Below are 19,378 nucleotides of genomic sequence, written 5' to 3'. Positions count from 1 at the left end.
AAGAGAATTGATAGTTTGACCAGGGACTGTCTCATTTCAAACATAGATAGAAATAATCATACTGTCTTTGTCTTACACTAGTACTAGCACCCAAGAACACGGATGAGGATCTTTTTTTTTCCTTATTAGTCGGGTCCACACAGATCGATCATACCTACGCACGAGGCAATTTCCTCACGCACAAACCGGTAAGTGAAGATGTGCCTCGGCCGCATCGGCGCGCGCGTTTTCCGCGCCTGGCCTACACTGGCCGGTTTGTGCGCGAGGAAATTGCCTCGCGCGTATGCTCGCTCTGTGTGGACCCGCCTAATTACTGACAAATGCCCATGTAGTCTAGCGAACCCAAATTTTTGTTTTTTTGCCTGTCGTTAAGGGGACATTTTAATAGGGAGTATTACTGCAATGTTCTGCTGCCAGAGAGCAGCACTATCACCTCACATAAACCATGGAGTAACTTATACATACTAAGTATGCATTAAACAGTTTTTTGAGAAGTTTTTACTGACATTGATGCATCAAAGCGGTTTGTTTACAGAGGCCTACCGCGAAACGCGAAAATCAAAATTTCGTTTACTGGCCTCTTTATCGCTCGAATATGTGATAGAGGCAGATATTGAAATATCGATTTTCGAGTTTCGTGCTAATCCCTCAGAATGTGGTAGTGGCGCCCTCTACGCTGAGTTTTGCGTAATATCCCATTTACTACATGATTTTTTCATATTGGGGATTTTTTGTTATTTCTGTTCAGAATCACAAACTCGTAATCGAAGAATACATACATTTCGTTCCTTTCATTCCGTCACCGTCATACAATAAAGTCTATGAAAAATGGTATTAGGATCGAAAGAACCCGTGATTCTGAGCAGGGATAACATGAAAAAAATTGTGTGTAACTTTAATTAAAATGATCTTAAGTGTTGTATGTTATGTGCCTTGACCTAATTATTAAGATTGACATTAGAGTAAGACAAAGCTAAGTTGCCAGCGATTTTGACAGCCCAGAAAGTGCAAGTGTTATTTAAAACGTCAAACTTTTGCACAGGCTGGGCTTTCAAAATCGCTGCCAACTTAACTTGGTCTGACTCTATGTTATTGCGTAAATACAGTACACAAAAATATAAACAAAATTATTAGCACTTATTTATTAAACATTTTATAAAACTTAAATCTCAGTTGAAAACTACATTATAAAACTTCTAAATTGACAAAAAGTTACAGCACCTATATTATATTTGTAATACTTAATCATAGTTAAAGAAATGTAAAGCTCTGTAAATACTAAAAACTGCCTCGTGAATGTACGTACAGTGAAATCTCTATAATCCGGCACTTCAATGGTCCAGTATACCCAGTAATACGGCACTGAAACTGGGGTAGAAATATTTATTCTATGTCCTAATTTACTATGTGCGCTTACATAATCACACTTCAATCTCTTTATAAACTTTTTCTTTAAATTTAGTTTTTTAGTAAAATGTTTTTCTACGACATACTAAAAACACATCAATAAAACATGCAGATTTGATCTAACTAGTAACAGTAATCCGAATTTTCTTGTATCAACATCAGTGCTCGATTAGTGAGATTGTACTGTATATCTTATTCGTTCCCGCTGTGTACGGCCAGGAAGTAAAGTATTCCGTGAGCTTGGATGACCGCGAGGAAAGGTCGATCCGCAGTGAATACTGGCACGGGGGCGACGTCCACCATTGCACAACACATCATAATATTCATCGCTGTAAATATGAGACAAAGAAGTAAGATATTAAGAGCAATTTAGAATCAATCTAAGGATGAAAATCTAACGGATGAACTCTGTACATAAACACGCAAAGCTTAACGCAGATAGCGCTACAATCCAGTTTCCGGTAGTGTTCTAATCCCAGCTATCGAAATAACATATGAATCTTTATGGGATATGGACATGGATGAATGTGGCTGAAATTGAGCGAAGCAAGAGATATACCACAGACTTTTGTTCGGTTCCGAAACAAAAGCCAACTAGATCTGTAGGGGTTTTAACCACATTAATTAAGTAGGTACCTATATAATCAGAATAATGATACGTTTACATGTGTAAGCTGCAGCAAAACTAGAAGCCTTTGAACACCGTCATGACCCTCGTGCAGTAAATACCTATAGACTGCAGGAGACTCCAAACTTTTTTACCAGACCAGAGGGCCAAATTGCACTTTAGACAAATTCGTACGTTTCAATATTTTATGGCTGCTGTTGCCGTTGACGGTGAAGCCTTCGCTTAGGCGCTTCCGTGGGCCGGATTCGGATTAGAAGACTTGCGGAGTTTGGAGGCCCCTGAGATTATCGAGCATGTGAACGCACATTATATTCTCTGATAAATTTAGGCTAATTGATAAACATTGATTTTCTTTTTTATGAATATCTAGAAAGCAACCATACCTGAATACCAATGACCAACTACAACTAGATAACTCTACTTAGTAGAGCTAATTTCTTATACAACACGCAACAAAAATAGTGGGTATCCATTTAAGGGCATATTTAGTACCGTGAGCTGATTTAGGTCATATGATGATATTTTTTTCTATGGGGCAGGTCGTCTAAGTCGGCCAACCCTCCATACAAAGCCAAAAATATTTTCTTTTCTCTTTGTATGCCCGGACGGATTAAACGGATCCCCACTATTTTAGTTACACCTTGTATGTGTAAGTATTTTGTGGTTGTCAGTTGTCATCTTATAACATGACGTGCAAGGTAAACATTACATTTACGTGCTAGGTAACTATGCTATACTTTGAAATATCAGGTAGATCCGAGTACACAACACGCTATAGGGAATAGAGCGCCTACCGCGAAACACTTCCTTCGTGCGTTCGTTTATTTCTATCTATATAGTTAAAACGGGCAAGAGCGATAAAGAGACAAATAACGAAAACTAGTAACGATTTTCGCGGTATAGCAAGCCCACAGGAGCGAGCACGCAATAAAACAACGTCTAATGTTTAAACTTTTATAAACTATTTAATACAACAACATTGCATACATATACATACCTAATATTAATCTTAATCAAAGACTCTACATAATTATATATTTTAAATGCAATTTAATGCCTTATGTTATGTGGCCTTAGACCCGTTAAATTTGTGCGCGTGCGTAGGTACTTACCAAAAGTATAGGTATAGAGGTAGATATAATTGTATGATAGGTAATTATGTGATATTTCATCATGAAGAATGACAATAACGGAAGCTTTAGCGTATTTACTAAACCTCAAAACCTTAACACTCAAAGACATGATTTTTCGAATCGAATGTTTGGAAAATTCTGATACATGTATTATATATAATTACCGAGACGGATAAACTAGATTAGTGTAGACATTATGAAAATAAATATACACTATTAGTTTTAATGTATTATTTAGTATACGGTAATATTTTAACCTACAATTATAAAGCCTAAACTACATACAATACCTTAAAGTCACCTATTTGCGTAACTATATATATTCTATTACTGTAATACCCAAGCTTTATCACAAGCCACTAATTGACAATACAGAGATGTTCTGTGCGTATTTGTACATAAATCATTATGCTATAATAAGGTGATTAATAAAGAGTGGCCCTAATAACACCGCAAAATCACACATCAGGTTATCGGCTTAGTTGTTTCCTTTGTAGAGCCCCACGAAGAGCGGAGCCTTGTCGCTGCCGGCCAGCACGTACAGGAAGGGCCGGTCGGCCACGAAGGAGAAGTTCATCACGAAGCCGCACCGCGCCATAAGGACCATGCCTGCACCAACATACGCCTTTAGCTCCCTCATTATTATGTACAGCCGTCGGACGTCCATACCTAGTCAATTGGATATGTCTACACAAATAAACGGCACTTCACCACGCAATCAGCAAACCGCTCAGTTAATAACGCTTAACGAAAATAGAAGATGCGACAAAGCGATGTAAATTAGTCGATATTTGCTAACTAAATATTACAATTTATCGATTAGGTTGACTTAAGGGTAAGAAGCTTCGGACCCTTATACTGTCTCACCTTCACGTCAGTTTTTGGCGCTTAAAGGTCAGAGCGCGGTGCCCTAGCGGACGGGCGGTACCAGGACGCGAAAGCCACGTGGTTGCCGACCTTCAGGCACCAGAGCGCTGGCCGGTCTGCGGTGAAAACGCGCGGGTCCAGCGGCGCCGCGCGTCGGGTGCGGATGGCTCCAACTGCGCCCCACACAATCACCGCTCAGTACCGGACGGAAACGTTATCTATGCCTAACTACCAACCCTTAAGCGATCCTCGGAAACCGGCGGGAAAACCGCGAACATATATCGATCGAAAAGCACATCGTATTGCATGCATCAGAAGAATAAATCCCCTTAGCTCCGAGCAGGGTTGCATGTCTGTATACGGGTACGCCGGGTATGTCCCGCCGATAATCCCAGTGGGTGGCGCCATGGAGGTCGCGTAACCGCCAATTATACGTTTGTTAGTAAGCATGCTTGTGAGTTACTTTTACTGTATTTCTATAGACTTTGTATTTTGTCGAACTCTCATATAACACATAATGTACCCTCCTAAATATCGTTTACTAAGTGCTCTTTATTACTGCAGAAAATCACACGTCAAATTTGTAGTCAGTTTTTATGACAAACATTTGGCGCTGGGTGAAAGTGAATCCTCAGCCAGAACCGCAAAAGTTTGAACAAAGCGTTTCAAATAGATACATAGCTTAGATGTATCTATTACAACAACAATACGCAGTCTACCAAAAAAGTTTTAGACACAAAAAGAGAAGCATGAAGTAAATAAGACTACACTTAGGAGACGGAGACTATTAGAATATTTTCTGTCGTTATTGTCGCAATATATACCTGTTTTATTATACGTCAGTTTTAAGTACACACATAAGGGGCGCGAATTTAAAAGCTTAAATATTTAAATAAAATTTCTCGATGAAACATAAATACGAGCATATAATGTTATTATCTATGTTAACGGCACCAATCATGGGACATATTTGGAGTATTTTCGATATTTCACCGACATCTGTAAAATTTCTACCGCTTTATGCTTTAACAATTGAATGTCCAATTCGGCCAATTCGTTCTTTATGTATTCTATTTATTTAATGAAAGCTACTGAAATTGGTTTCAATTTTATTAACCAATTAAAACTATGGTTTTTTGCTCCATTCATGGGATGTATGGCGCCATTAATTTTGAATCTCACAAATATCAATGAAATATTAAACTGAAGCAGCTCTTATTTATGGTAAAATGTCACCAGCGATTAAAAACTGATGGTAAATACTTGTTTTACATGATTTGTCTATACCATCCCATTACTAGTGCCTGTTACATTATAGGGGTGTTTACTATAGGCGAGGAATATAATTCACAACAATGAAAAATACCACCAACATGACACATATTTAACGCAACATTAGTGTTATCGTCATACTGCCGACCAGTTATCAGTAAACCAGCCTGCCACAGTTAATACCTACCTAACTAAATATACAAATATAGTACAATAATATAGTATACACAATGCACTTTAAGCTTACTGGGTCGTATTCATAATACAATGACGAGTAACAATACTGGTTGGAGATATTCATTTGTGCTTGTTGTTGTGCACTTGCAGAACACGCCTTCGTGTTTTCCGTGATGTGTCAGTTAGACGGGTCATTATTATGTATGCATTATTGTTTTAATTACTGCATGAATTGCTAATATTGCTATGTATAACATGTTTGGTTTGGTGAGCATCAGGGCTTACTGAACTGAAGTAAAACTAATTTCATTGGACATTCATGAGTCAGGTGGCTATTGTCTTGTTACCCTTGTCATGTATAAAATAGAATATCTGGGAAACCGAGCTTTGCTCGGAAAAAATATAAAAACTCAGAAATGCGCGTTTTCCCTGAGATAAGACCTAGCTAGATCGATTTTTCGCCCCCGAAAACCTCCATATATGTAGAAAATTTCATCGTAATCGTTATAGCTGTTTTCGAGATATATATATATATATATATATATAAATATACAAGAATTGCTCGTTTAAAGGTATAAGATATCTTGTCAAGATCAGTTTTTATTTTATACAGTCCGAAATACAACGCGTGATCGAACACTTATATTTGAAGAATGCTATACATATTAATCAATAACAAGCAAAGCAAAGCGAATACGCGAACAAGGCACCAAAATAAACAGATACCATGCATTATCATAACAAACCATCACACATGTATTCGTGGAATTAACGTAGATTGGGCTATTTATACTTGTAATAATAAGCACATTGGATAAGTGGAAATGTTTAAAAAAAAAATTAATCAAAAATATTTTGCCGTTTTCTGTCAGTCCCATATTTTGTCATATTAAGCAACATTTTGTTGGTACACTCACAAAACTGAATTAACTTGAAACTACTTCACTTATGAGCTGTCATCGTTTGTTCCGTCAATTAAACATAAAAATTATCATCAATGTAAACAAATTATACGTAATGAACTTCATTGAAAAGTGTACCCAAATCTAAAGGTACGTATGACCTTCGAGGTTAAATCACGGTGGATAAAATACAAATAAGAAAGTAATCTATGAGAAGCTTTTCAGTGAAGCCGCATGTTTTAGGTAATTTTCTTTCTCTCCCTCTTCGAATCCCACCCACGCAACATTGGAAGTGGATTCGAAAGGATTAGTTAGTTTACGGTACATGCAAGCATAGGCTATCTTACGCAGTGATTTTATGCAGTGATACGGGTGAGATTCGTTATGGATATGGCTGTATTGTTATATTCCATGAAGGGTCGAGCCGAGTAGTTAGTCTTATTGATAGAATGAGACGGGTGTATACAGCCCACCAGCTTGAGCCTACGTGGTAATCGTAACCGATCAATATCACTGCACCACTCATCCGATGATAAGCTCTTTCACAAAGGCTGATGTACTGTTGCAAATATCGCTGTAGGCTCTATGACATTAATCATCTACCACTTAGTTATTTCACACAGTTGGCGAGAGGTTATTATGGATGAATATGGGTTGAAGTTTTGGCTGCGTGCGACTGAATGTATTAGCTATGATAAGTAAATACTGAAACTAAACTAAGGTACCTAAAACACCAAACTAAATGAACTTGCAGTTTTGTCTATGGTACAGTCAGCATCAAAAGTAGCGGATCAGCCTAAGAGTCAAAAGTATCTGCCATTCTCAAACAGCTTATCAAAAACAGATACATCTCTGTGTAGAACAATTAGACTGTAATAAAAAAAATTACGCGAATCGGATAGATTAATCTCTATTCAGAATAGTTATCCACGGTGGCATTGGCAGATACAAACTTTTGGCGCGTTATTTCATCAGCTAATATTGATGCTAGTAAACAAGAACGCAACCCATTAACATTTATAAAAGTATAGAATTATGAAAGTAAGCAACCTTAGTTATGAAATAAGCTACCTTATACTAAAAACTACCGCTCTTATTTATTTATTTACCAAACGTCACCTAGTGGTATATGTAACAGTAAGACAAAGGTGAATACTGACCGGTGGCCGCAGCCGCCTCCGCACCCTCCTCGTTCACCTCGATGAACGCTTTCTGTATCGCCTTGGACACGTACAGGGGCTCGGTGCTGTCCAAGATCTTGGTTAGGCCAGAGTTCTTTTCGTCGAAGATGGCCTTGATGCCTAGCTGCAATCACGTTGTACATGGGATGTGAAATATTTCTCGTCACATCACACTTACTCATAACGGGTACAAACAAAAAAGTTAAGAAATTGTAAAATTTACAGTCAACAAAGCTATAATTTGGCACTCCTGCATACACGTTTGCATGCAGAAGTGCTAAGCTAATAGATATGCTGACTGTACCAACAGAGCAAGTTATAGTCGATGCCATAGCAGCCATACCTTTTTTTATTTATGTAGTATAAGTGTTATGAGTGGCTATGAATGGAATTTAATTTGTGAATCAAGCTGAAATTTTGTTTAAATGTCCCGGCTCCTGGAGGTTCCCGAGTTTGATACCCAAGTCTAAAATAAAAAAAACATGACAACTATTTGTCAATCATACTAAAATAGTATATTTAGTCATCTGCGCCACAAGCATTAAGAGCGGAAAATCAAGGCCATTCATACATTCGGTCGAGCGCAATGTACGAGTATGAACCAGATATACCGACCGCCGCGCCGCGCGCCGCTTGTGTCTAGCCCGCGGCTTTAGGTTTACTTGAAAAATAAATGTGTGAAGTCCGACTACCAAAAGTTTAAATAATTCAAACATAGCCCTACCTTAGGCAGCAGTTCCTTAAGGTCGATCTCGGTCTCTATCTTGAACTTGGGAACGGTGACCTGCACCTTGGTGGAGATCATGTTGTTCAGCTCCTGGACGAGGTCGACGCCCGAGGCCAGTTGCTTGAGGACCGTGTCGAGACCCTCGATGTCCTTGGGCAGCACGATCACCATGCTCGCCTCGTCGCCTTCATACGGCATCTCCAGTAACTAAGTCATTAAATAAGGCATATATTACTGATTACATAAATACGAATAAAATTTGCTGCTGAATTTGGTTGTTGGGCCTGTAGGACTACAGGTTTTCCCCGGCAACGGGACTGTGGTGTCCCGGATGTTAGCAAGAGGCGTGTGCGGAGTCAAAGCCAACACCGTGAGTAGAGGCAGTTTTGACAAAATTTTCGAAAATCTATCTGCCCTAAATATTGGTATTTAAAGTTGATAAGATCAAAATAGCTCAAAGACAAACCACTTAGAAATACATCACATAGTTACAGTTCAAGTGATCAATAGTATCTTACGAGTACCTAATGAATGAGTGATTTCACTAAATTGCAATAAGCTTTCTGTATTTATAGCGCTATCAAGAGCTTGAGACCTGGCAAGATATTCAACAGTAAGTACCAAGTAAAAACAATAATGAGTGATAGTAAAGTCCCACCCTAAGCAGCGCTGGTGGCCTAGCGGTAAGAGAAAACATCGTGAGGAAACCGGACTAATCCCAACCAGGCCTAGTTTAGCCTCTGGGTTGGAAGGTCAGATGGCAGTCGCTTTCGTAAAAACTAGTGCGTACGCCAGATCTTGGGATTAGTTGTCAAGCGGACCCCAGGCTCCCATGAGCCATGGCAAAATGCCGGGACAACGCGAGGAAGAAGAAGAAGTAAAGTCCCACCCTATATTATACTCGTGAGAACCGTATTACCTTATTGACCTATACCTAGAGTCAGGCCAAACTAAGTTGGCAGCGGTTTTGATAGCCCAGCCTGTACAAGTGTTAAATAAATGACATAATTTCATAGAAATTTGAGGTTTAAAATAACATTTGCACTGTCTGGGCTGTCAAAATCGCTGTCAACTTATCTTGGTCCTACTGTAGAACCAATTGATTTTTAATAAGTGTTACAATATCTCGCACGCACATAGACCTATCGTCTTTTTTAACTGTATTAATTAGAAAGAGATGTCTAGGCTACGTCGTGGCGCCCTAATGCCACAGAAATACATTACAAGAAAGGCGTGGGGAATATCTCCATCCCATTGGGGAAAGTCCTTAACATATACGAGTCATGTAGTCTGGGCAAATTGATTCCTTTTCGTAAACAAAATGAGGAGAAATACTGATTAGTTTCACAGGCACATAATAGTTATTTACGATACAAGTGCAGAAAATAGGAAATTCGCAACGAGTGGTGATAAATTAAAACACGACCAAAGGGAGTGTTTTAAATCGACACGAGTTGCGAATGACCTATTCGCACTACGAGTATCGTACAACGTTTTACAGTACATATGGCTCTTTGAAGTATCGACATATGTACGGAAAGTGCTCATTCCCGCACGCGTGCAGGAAAGTAGCACCATATGCACAGTAAATATTATTTTTTACAGTTGCTCAAAAAGTGCTATTTTACGTAGCTGTTAAGCGTGCGGAAAGTTGGATTTCGCGAACTAGTGCTTTTTACTTATTGATGAGTGTTAATGTTAGTTTCCTTTAAAAGTCGTAATCAACATAAAAAACTACTGTTAATTTAAAAATAATAAATATAAACATATTTCATATTTTATTAATATTTATATATTATATATATCGTTGTCTAAGTACCCTCAACACAAGCCTTATTGAGCTTACCGTGGGACTTAGTCAATTTGTGTAATAATGTCCTATAATATTTATTATTATGTCTTTCCCATCACGGAACAATGGTGTTCCGGACCTTTGGGAGGCGTGCGCGGAGCCGAAGCCAACACGTAGAGTCCCTTTTGACACTTTAATGAAATGTAAGGGGTACACCTAGCGGATGTTGCCCTTGCCCGCGTCATGGGACGCACGCAGAGGCAGCACCCGCCAGGGTGCAAGGACTATTTGAGAGTTGATGGAATCTAAAATGAACTGGGCTATTGGGTGAAAACGATGGAATAAATACTGGGCTATGGGATAAAAAACCGGACGCCTGCCTAATAAAACGGTATTCAATTTTATTTATAATAGTATAATATTTTATATTTACAATTGTTTCTGTCTTACAGAACATGCATAAAAAAGTACTCGTTTTTTAGGGTTCCGTAGTCAACTAGGAACCCTTATAGTTTCGCCATGTCCGTCTGTCTGTCTGTCTGTCTGTCTGTCCGAGGCTTTGCTCCGTGGTCGTTAGTGCTAGAAAGCTGAAATTTGGCATGGATATATAAATCAATAAAGCCGACAAAGTTGTACAATAAAATCTAAAAATTTAATTTTTTTTAGGGTACCTCCCCTACACGTAAAGTGGGGGTGAAATTTTTTTTTCGCTTCAACCCTAGAGTGTGGGGTATCGTTGGAAAGGTCTTTCAAAACTAATAGGGGTTTTCGAGAAACATTTTTTGATAAAGTGAATATATTCGGAGATAATCCCTCCGAAAGAAAAAAAAATGTCCCCCCCCCCTCTAACTTTTGAACCATAGGTCCAAAAAATATGAAAAAAATCGTGGAAGTAGAGCTTAAGAAAGACATTAAATGAAAACTATAGCGGACATGATCAGTTAAGACTTACTTTACTTAAGTACTGATTATGCAAATTCGTCTATTTGTTTAACTCGGTGAAAGGTACCGTTTCATCCCTTGGTTAACAATTTACTATACTTTAAGCTCCAGTTTAGCTTATTGTGACGGAAGAGTAACTACGGAACCCTACACTGAGCGTGTCCCGACATGCTCTTGACCGGTTTTCTTTTTGTTATTTTTTCGCAACTGTATTAAAAAACGTCGATCGATACACGTGCGGAAATGTCATTTATTCCGCACTAGCATCGAAATGTAGGTACTATTCTCAAATTTGCTATGAAATGATGACATGACTTACGTGAAATTAGGTCCGGAAATACTACATATCAGGTGCGATGAGTGAAGATGATATGTAAAGGAATTTCATACTGCCTTACACACCTAGGACTGTAAAGAAACCTTCTTTTGTTTTTTAACATCAAATTGTGACACAACGTCTTGGCATTCAACCATCAACAAATATAGGTACGGTACGGTGTTCTGTTGAGCATATTCGTTTCTAGCGGCGGAGGCTCATCGCGCAGGCGTGCGGACTTACGCGCGTAGGGCACCGCTGGTAGAGTGGCGAGCCGAGTAGTTTGCCTCAAAAGAAATTGACTACATTTTTTGTTTTAATTGTAAGTTTGAGAAAAGCACTATACAAATCTCGGCGAGAAACGGGGTTGCCGGCTGCGTATCTCTATCCGGCTTCGCTACGTCTATATCTACTAGGCTTGTAACCCTACGTTTCCCGGCCTCTATAGTAACTACTTAAGTTTGCCCCATTAACATCAGTGGAGTGCGAGCGGAGTTTTTCAGCACTTAAGTATATTTTTGATGTAAAAAGAAATAGACTGACTGCAGAAAATTTGGAAAGAATACTGATCATTTTCTTAATAAATCTATACTTTAACAAACTTTTGTATTTATTGACTAGGAATTAAAATTTAAGTCAAGTAAGAAATTAATTAAATGATTACATATTTGATTAATTTTGGAGTCATGTCCACATTATTGCGAGCAATGACGCAAATTTGTCCGATCTCTGATTATTACACACATTCTACAAGGATTGTTATGTACTTATTATTCGTAGACAACCTGTCCGACCTAGTGGGTAGAGACCCTGCCTATGTAGCTGATGGTCCCGGGTTCCAATACTGATAAGGGCATTAATTCATGTGTTGAGCATGGATATTTGTTCTTAAGTCATGGGTGTTTTTTATGTAATTATATACTCGTATATATCATCGTCTAAGTACCCTCAACACAAGCCTTTTTGAGCTTTACTGTGGGACTTTTATGCGCCTGTGATAAACAATTAAAATAAATAAAAAGTTTTGTTATACCAACCTGTGCATTTAATTTGTCACTCTCCCCATATCTGAATTGTTCTTCAATATACATCATAGGAACATCCACAGTAGTGTCCTTCTTCACATAGAATGGTTTGTCCATTGTGTTATGGGGCTTAAACTGATGCTTCCATTTACCCTAAAAATTTGTTTAAAAATTGATGTTATTTATTTGTATGTATGTAAATATTTCAAAACACATAGTATGATAGTAATTATTAGAAAGTTTGTCAAGTTAGATCTTGTTTTCAGGTCTATAGTAGTGGCATCTTACATTTTTTTGTTAATGTAGCAATTTATTTGAGTACAAGTTCGGCAATAGGTCTGAAATGGTAATGAAATGAACGAAACTTAGCAATAATTTGACAATTATAGTATACCTACCTTGAAGTAGAGAGCATTGACAAGTACAAGTCGAGTCAGGGCATTGAGAGAGTCTTCTGATATGAGATCCTTGATTTTGTTGTTAGTCTTGCTCTCCACCTGTCAATTGGTAGAAGTATTAAAAAGATGATATAGGTCAGTGTTTCCTCACAACCAGGCTTTCTCATTACAGTATCACTCAAGTGGTTAGTCGAGTGGAGTGGTAGTGACTGTCTTCATGTATTATGTGTGTTTTTGTAAATGTTATATTGAGATTTTTGAGGTTGTGCAATAAAGAGGATTTGTATTGTATTATGGCTAAATCTATACAAAACAATTACAATCAACACTATGAGAAATTGTATCATATAATTGATAAAGTGAAGCCAAATTCAATGACCTGTATGGCCTAGAGGGTAGTGACCCTGCTTATAAAACCAATGGTCTTGGGTTCTTATCCCGGTAAGAATATTTATTTGTGTGATGAGCATGGATATTTATTCCTGTATCGTGGGTCGGCATACTCTCCGACAGTAGAGCAGTCTTAATGGCTCTAAATAGCCATATAGTTACATCCAAACTTATACTCGAATGCCACGAACAACTAATGGAGGTATGTCATAATAATAATAATAAGATCACTTTACAATGGATCAAGGGACACAGTGGATCCCGGGGTAACGATGCTGCGGACGAGCTTGCCAGGCAAGGATCGGGTGCGGGGGCGATTGGTCCGGAACCGATTCTTCCGATACCGTTTAGCAAGGTACGCTCAATGCTGCTGGCACGTACAGGGAAACTACACACAGAACACTGGCTGAACCAGACTGGATGCAGGCAGGCAAAAGAAGCCATGCCTGGCATTAACGGAAAGCTCACAAGGGCGCTCCTTCAACCACCAGTGTCATAACAGGTCATGGACTATTTAACAAACATCTTTTCATAACAGGTGTCACAGACAGTCCCCTATGCCGAGGATGCATGGAGACAGAAGAAACAGCCTCTCATGTGGTGCTGGAATGCAGCAGTGGCCCCATACAGGGCAAAACATCTTGGATACCCGAGAGACCTCCCTGAGGTCCTACTCAACATCAAAGGTTTGATAGGATTCCTCGAGGAGTTGGGCTGGCAATAGTAGCCAACCCTCCATCCCCCCCCCACCCACCCTGTCACGCAAAATAGGCGCCAGTCGTCGAGTTGCGAAAAATCGCCCGTACTACAATACAATACAAATGTGTCGTGGGTGTTACCTATGTATGTATTTATCTATTTAAGTATGTATATTGTCACCTAGTACCCATTGTACCAATTTTGCTTAGTTAAGGCTAGGACGATTTGTGTATGTTCTCAAAAAAAATTACTTAATAAACTTACCCAGTCATTAATAACTTTTGCTGCAACAGCACCATTGGAAAAATCCATGGGCTCAAGTCCTGCATCAAAGACTTTAACTGCATCATCTTTAAGCTTGGGATCCAGCTCATGGCCCTGTTGTAAGTAAACCCGGTTGGCCACATCCAAAGTGACTCCTTTCACGGATTTCAGTCTTGATGACACAAGTGAAAATGATGAGCGGATCTGAAAAAGACAATGAACTTAACATATTTAACCTAAGACAATTACTAATTTGCTTTTATTAATAGTCATAATAATCTTATCACATTCTTTAGATAATATCGGATAGATAATTTACATTATGTGATAGTATATGATCACTAAATTGCCGTATACCTATTATTCAAACTCAAGACCCTAATATCTATTTAAAAAACTGCAGACAACATATATATGTAAGGTTTTTAAAACCTACTGCATCAGTGTCTTGAAATCCAATGGCTCCTAGAAGCTCTGGAAGGGCAGGTTCAGAGGATCCAAGTGAAAGGAGTGCCAGCAGAATTTCAGCCGATAGGGGGGAAGACACCACATTCTGGCTTTTATCCAGCTCCTGAGAAACAAACCATATTGCATAATAAGTGTACAAAAACCAAATAGATCTCAGACTCAAAAACCATCACCATCTGATTGAGGCACCTAGGAACCATGTTAAATGAAGTAATGGTTAGTAATTACTTAAAATATGTTACTTAGGCTCACTTACTGTTATTGAATTTCATAATGGGTCCATTTAATTTGATGCATTAAATACCTACAATATGAAGGTAAACCTACATACACTACACATTCTATTATTTTAACTTGCCAATACTGAGTCACCTGAATGACTGATTATAGAAAATATAGAAATAGAATAGGAGGAAAACCAATCATAAGTACTCACATTGCAGAACTGCATGGAGAACTTGGCGACAGCCGAGGATACAGCAGCGGAATCCATATTTGTGGAACTGATTTGGTTTGTTGAAAATATAAAAAACAGAAAGGCTGAAACAAATGCGTTGATTAAACGAAATGGACGCAACAGCCCACACACCAGTTCTATAAGCAAATGGATGCCTTTACTGGTGAGTCGTTCAATAAATACACTGTGGGCTGTGGTCGGCCGGCAAAGTATGAGTATGACTCATCGCGGACTTGCAGGAATCCAAGGTTATGTTTTTTATCTACACACTGTGGGTAATTATATGTGCTTGTAACACGTCACGTAAATTTGTGTGAATTTTTGGAGCACTGCGATACTGGAATCAATGGGTATAATTAAATAAAGATAATTACTTAGTAAAAACGTTGACATCAGTTGGAGCGAGGTAGAGAATTGATTATCAGTGTACGATCTATTCGATCTAACTTCTGCGAGATAAGTATTTATCAACAATTCTCCAAGAATTAGTCAGTTATTCACTCAACAGTAAACACTTCTAAAAAGGTTAAAATTCAAATAATCCTCGTTTTATTTAGTATTTAAAAAATGTAAATACAAAATCTCCAATGTATCAATGTATGTCATCATTAAATTTTGTCACTCCACTCGCTCTCGCTGAGAAACTCGTATTGTCATTATTAGTTCAGACAAGTGAAATAAAATTGTATTTCTTCGTGATAAGGTTCTAAATTCAATGATGATAATAGCTAAAATATGACTAAATAACAAGGCCCAATCAATCTTTAGTCACCTAAATGGTTAAAAATTTACACCGGCAACACCGGTCAAAAGGCTGTTCGCCATTGGTCAAGCAAGTGTCCAAAGTCCAGGGCGGCTACCGGGAAAATCGAAATTCGTCAATTGCGGGCATTTTTCTCTGTCACTCTAATTACGTCTTAGTGAGAGTAATAGAGAAAGAGCAATTTGCGAATTTCGGTTTTCGCGGTAGGCCCCCTGTAACCAAAGTATGGAGTGTGGAATTAAGCACCAAAGAGCATATAATCACTACGTTTTAAGCACCACCTTCCGTAAAGCAAAGAATACAATATTTACTCTTTGATGTTACGCTTATGTTAGCCGTTAAACAAGTTTGTCAGTAGAAAAAGTCGGGAATTTCGAAATTTCTATGGGACGATAACCTACGCGCCTACATTTTTTTAAATGTTCGGTTTTTAGGGTTCCGTAGCCAAATTGCAAAAAACGGAACCCTTATTTCCACTGACGGAAGTGGTTTGACAGACTACATATTCGGGCTTACCGCGAAAACCGAAATTCGCAAATTGCGGGGATCTTTCTCTTTTACTCTTACTAAGACGTAATTAGAGTGACAGAGAAAAATGCCCGCAATTGACGAACTTCGATTTTCCCGGTAGGAGCCCAGTGTTGGCCGAGCGTTAATTGCACCGTAACGGACGGTTACAGTTAAGCGTTGAATTTGTAATGGTTAATGGTCAATTGCATTAACGTTTCGGCCAACACTGCTATATGTAGTCTAAGCAAACACAACTTGTCAGTAAGTAATAACCAAGTAATAACAAATATAGCGTAAGACAAAGACAGAAAGATTATTTCTATGTTTGAAATGAGACAGTCCAATTTCTGTCAGTAGAAAAAGGCGGCAAATTAAAAAAAATGTATGGCGAAGTCTTCCATACAAAATTTTAATTTCTCGCTTTTTTTCTACTGATTAAGTAGGTTTGCTAATGTATATAACATGACCTTTTTAAATGGGATCCGAGAGTATCACCGCGAAAATCGAATCTGCGTCTTTATCGCTCGCGCTGAGCAATAGAGAGGCAAAATCATGTTTTGCATTGTTGTCCATTAATATGCTTGTGTCAATAAAAATAGTGTGTCTTCCACCTTGAAGATCATTATTTTATCTCACCTTCAATTTAACGGAGGCATATGCAGTTTGATAAAATAAAAGGTCCTTGACTAAATCTCATAGACCTTGGGCTCCATCTCCTATAGGGTGAGCCAGAAAGGAAGTATTCATGATGCACTTGCAGTTTAATCCTACAAAAAGATTTGATTTAATATCATTCAAATAAGTTTGAATGTAATATATCTATCTTTTTTTCAGGACACTTTCTTTGGAGATGGATGGAGAAAGGTATATTTTTCCAGTCCCTCCTCTTACTATCTAATTTTACTTGACATTGTGTAAATTTGATATTTTCAAATTTTTGTTTCTATTTTTATATATATTGACTGTTTTTTAAAATATTTGCACGCCTGCATGCAGACTGAATGCACGGATTTTCTTTTATCTTGTAAGACCTTTATATTACTGTGTTCTATGCAAATAAATTCTTTGAATCTTTGAATCTTTAGCAGCAAGATAGCAGGGTGTCCGGTAATAACCCCATTCTGAAACTTAAGTTATCATTTATAGACACAAATCACACAAAGAGGGAATACTGCAAAAAACACATTATAAAAAGGGGTCTATTCATGAACCAAGACATATTTTGTGAATACAATTGGAACCAAGTTGGATGAATTACTATAGTGATATATTATGAAAATGAATTATTACACACTAATCATATGTCAAAAAATTAAGTAGGTCTGAAAGATAAGTTACAGATAGGTCTAGTTGTGTAACAGACTATGTAAATATTTGAGAATTTATTTGTAAATAAGATAAATTTGTGGTGCAAATAATTTATTTACTAACAAAATTCTTGACATTACACTTATATTTCAACATATTTTAACATTCATTAATATTAATCCCATTTAGATTTCTTCTTTTCAAATATTTCTTTCCCATCCTTATCAACCGCTGCATAGTATCCCAAAGATTCATATTTATGCCTCATGTATGCAATGTAACCTAAAGTAAGGCCAAAGCATGTGAGGCCTATACTCATGATAACAATGTTCTGCAAAACAAAATGTTTGAATTAATTAATCATTGTATCCTTCCCAATGCATTGCATTTTAAGTTATTAAATTAACATGTACCAGTTATTTAATAGAAAATATCAATTTCATATAACTAATTCGTATAAGATCAAATTATAACCAAATCTTGTTTTATGCAACTAATGATAATGATTGCGCTTACTGGCTTAGCATACAGCTCAAAATTAACAACTCTAAATGCTGTACTTGATCTCATAGAACGGATTCCATCACCAGGTTTTTCAACATTTGGTTTTTCATTACTCGACATTATGAAAGTTTTTAGAATATCTGTAAATTGATGAACTTTTCTTTCATAAATCACAATATTTACTAAGAACTAAAGATTTTTTTAACGATTATGTCATTTTATTCAAAAAACATCACAAACGTGAGTGAACCAAGATAGAATGCAAAGAGCATATAATCACTACGTTCTAATAGAATGAACATTAACATTCACTATTTTCACTCATCATTATGACATTTGAATGCAGGTGATACCAGATTTAAATAATGTTTAGTTTTTCTTATCTTTTAAGGGTATGTTACACGAGTTATACTTTAAATTTAGTGTCTTTAATTGGTCTTCAAATTACTCTTTGCTTCAATGGCTCTTCTTTGCATACAGCATATGACTAGACTAGAGCGCGACCTACAAGTTCAAACATAAGGAGGCAGCTTATAAAATAATGAATACGTAGTATAATAATATATTCTATAAAAGGGAATACATAAAAAGAACACACATTACAATAGGTAACAACAGGCGGTCGGTAGTATCTTCCCTAAGATACTACCGACCGCCTAAAAAGTTTTTTTTATTTTCTCAAATATAAATTTATATACAAGAGTGAACTCTTTAAGAAACGTTGCACAAACAAGATGTACATACTGGAACAGTAGGTCAGTTATAACTCAGTAGGCTTTAGTCATTTAGAATTTAGTTTAGAGTCAGACTAAGATGTAATGTTCAACTATTGCGTATCTTCTTTGTAGTTTGTGGAGAATGATATTACCATTATTACCGATGTTATTACGCTTCTTAACTTGTTACGTTGATAACGTTTGTGATGCGACTGAATATTTTTATCATTATAGGGAGCGTGCATGAACTGTAGGAGGCAGCACAGGAGCCGTCAGATTTTTGGCGCGGGCGTAAATGTGATGTTTATTGTTCCGATGTAGCCCACAAGATGGCAGAACCTACTATGCACAAGAAAACACGTGACGTGTACATGTGCATGTTTATGGTTCCGATTCAGGCCACAAGATGGCAGACCCTCCAACGCGCACGGTCCCTATTTAGCAGGTGACAACTGCATAGTCTATGGTCGTTTGAAAATGACGCCAAGATGGCAGGCAAGCGAAAGTAACACTATGGTCGTGAAGGCTTGTC

At 37.7% G+C, this 19,378-nt stretch overlaps 3 protein-coding genes across 9 annotated transcripts in view; 1 reads left to right on the top strand and 2 right to left on the bottom strand.

Moving 5' to 3' along the window:
* Positions 1 to 1,127: 1,127 nt before the first annotated feature.
* Positions 1,128 to 15,663, bottom strand: LOC133522314 (antichymotrypsin-2-like). Of its 5 annotated transcripts, none has more exons than XM_061857626.1 (10): positions 15,420 to 15,663; positions 15,025 to 15,128; positions 14,557 to 14,691; positions 14,121 to 14,324; positions 12,768 to 12,866; positions 12,382 to 12,522; positions 8,292 to 8,501; positions 7,547 to 7,691; positions 4,036 to 4,208; positions 1,597 to 1,736 (listed from the first exon to the last, which is right to left on the bottom strand). In XM_061857626.1, the coding sequence occupies exons 1-9, from the start codon at positions 15,436 to 15,438 to the stop codon at positions 4,057 to 4,059; spliced, it is 1,209 nt and encodes a 402-aa protein (XP_061713610.1). In that variant the 5' UTR covers positions 15,439 to 15,663; the 3' UTR covers positions 1,597 to 1,736; positions 4,036 to 4,056. The 5 variants fall into 5 exon arrangements, with proteins under 5 accessions (XP_061713619.1, XP_061713610.1, XP_061713629.1 ...); XM_061857616.1 differs by lacking the exon at positions 1,597 to 1,736 and adding an exon at positions 3,639 to 3,777; XM_061857635.1 differs by lacking the exon at positions 4,036 to 4,208 and having other exon boundaries at positions 1,128 to 1,736; positions 15,420 to 15,659.
* LOC133522267 (host cell factor-like) overlaps positions 15,325 to 19,378 on the top strand; it is a 20,266-nt gene continuing 16,212 nt past the window's right edge. The window contains exons 1-2 of one of the 3 annotated variants that reach the window (XM_061857541.1): positions 15,325 to 15,395; positions 17,153 to 17,182. The gene's annotated coding sequence lies outside the window, so the exon portion shown is untranslated. Of the gene's footprint in view, positions 15,396 to 17,152; positions 17,183 to 18,809; positions 19,292 to 19,378 lie in introns of those variants that run through there. The other 2 variants (XM_061857556.1, XM_061857548.1) reach the window with 2 other exon arrangements.
* Positions 17,721 to 18,399, bottom strand: LOC133522338 (small integral membrane protein 8). The gene is made up of 2 exons (XM_061857661.1): positions 18,143 to 18,399; positions 17,721 to 17,957 (listed from the first exon to the last, which is right to left on the bottom strand). Exons 1-2 carry the CDS (start codon positions 18,248 to 18,250, stop codon positions 17,802 to 17,804), a joined length of 264 nt encoding a protein of 87 aa, XP_061713645.1. The 5' UTR covers positions 18,251 to 18,399; the 3' UTR covers positions 17,721 to 17,801.

Source organism: Cydia pomonella, chromosome 1, assembly GCF_033807575.1.
Source record: "Cydia pomonella isolate Wapato2018A chromosome 1, ilCydPomo1, whole genome shotgun sequence".
Classification (NCBI taxonomy): domain Eukaryota; kingdom Metazoa; phylum Arthropoda; class Insecta; order Lepidoptera; family Tortricidae; genus Cydia; species Cydia pomonella.
The sequence above is the reverse complement of the archived record's forward strand: the minus strand, read 5'-3'. Positions and strand labels throughout refer to the sequence as shown.

Excerpts from the sequence above, each read along its gene's own strand:
- LOC133522338 (XM_061857661.1), bottom strand. The coding sequence starts at position 18,250 with ATGTCGAGTAATGAAAAACCAAATGTTGAAAAACCTGGTGATGGAATC. Across the intron at positions 17,958-18,142 it reads TTGAGCTGTATGCTAAGCCA|AACATTGTTATCATGAGTAT; the intron begins GTAAGCGCAATC and ends TTTGTTTTGCAG.
- LOC133522314 (XM_061857626.1), bottom strand. Across the intron at positions 12,523-12,767 it reads TCAATGCTCTCTACTTCAAG|GGTAAATGGAAGCATCAGTT; the intron begins GTAGGTATACTA and ends ACAAATTTTTAG. Across the intron at positions 4,209-7,546 it reads GGAGGCGGCTGCGGCCACCG|TTGGAGCCATCCGCACCCGA; the intron begins GTCAGTATTCAC and ends TGTGGGGCGCAG.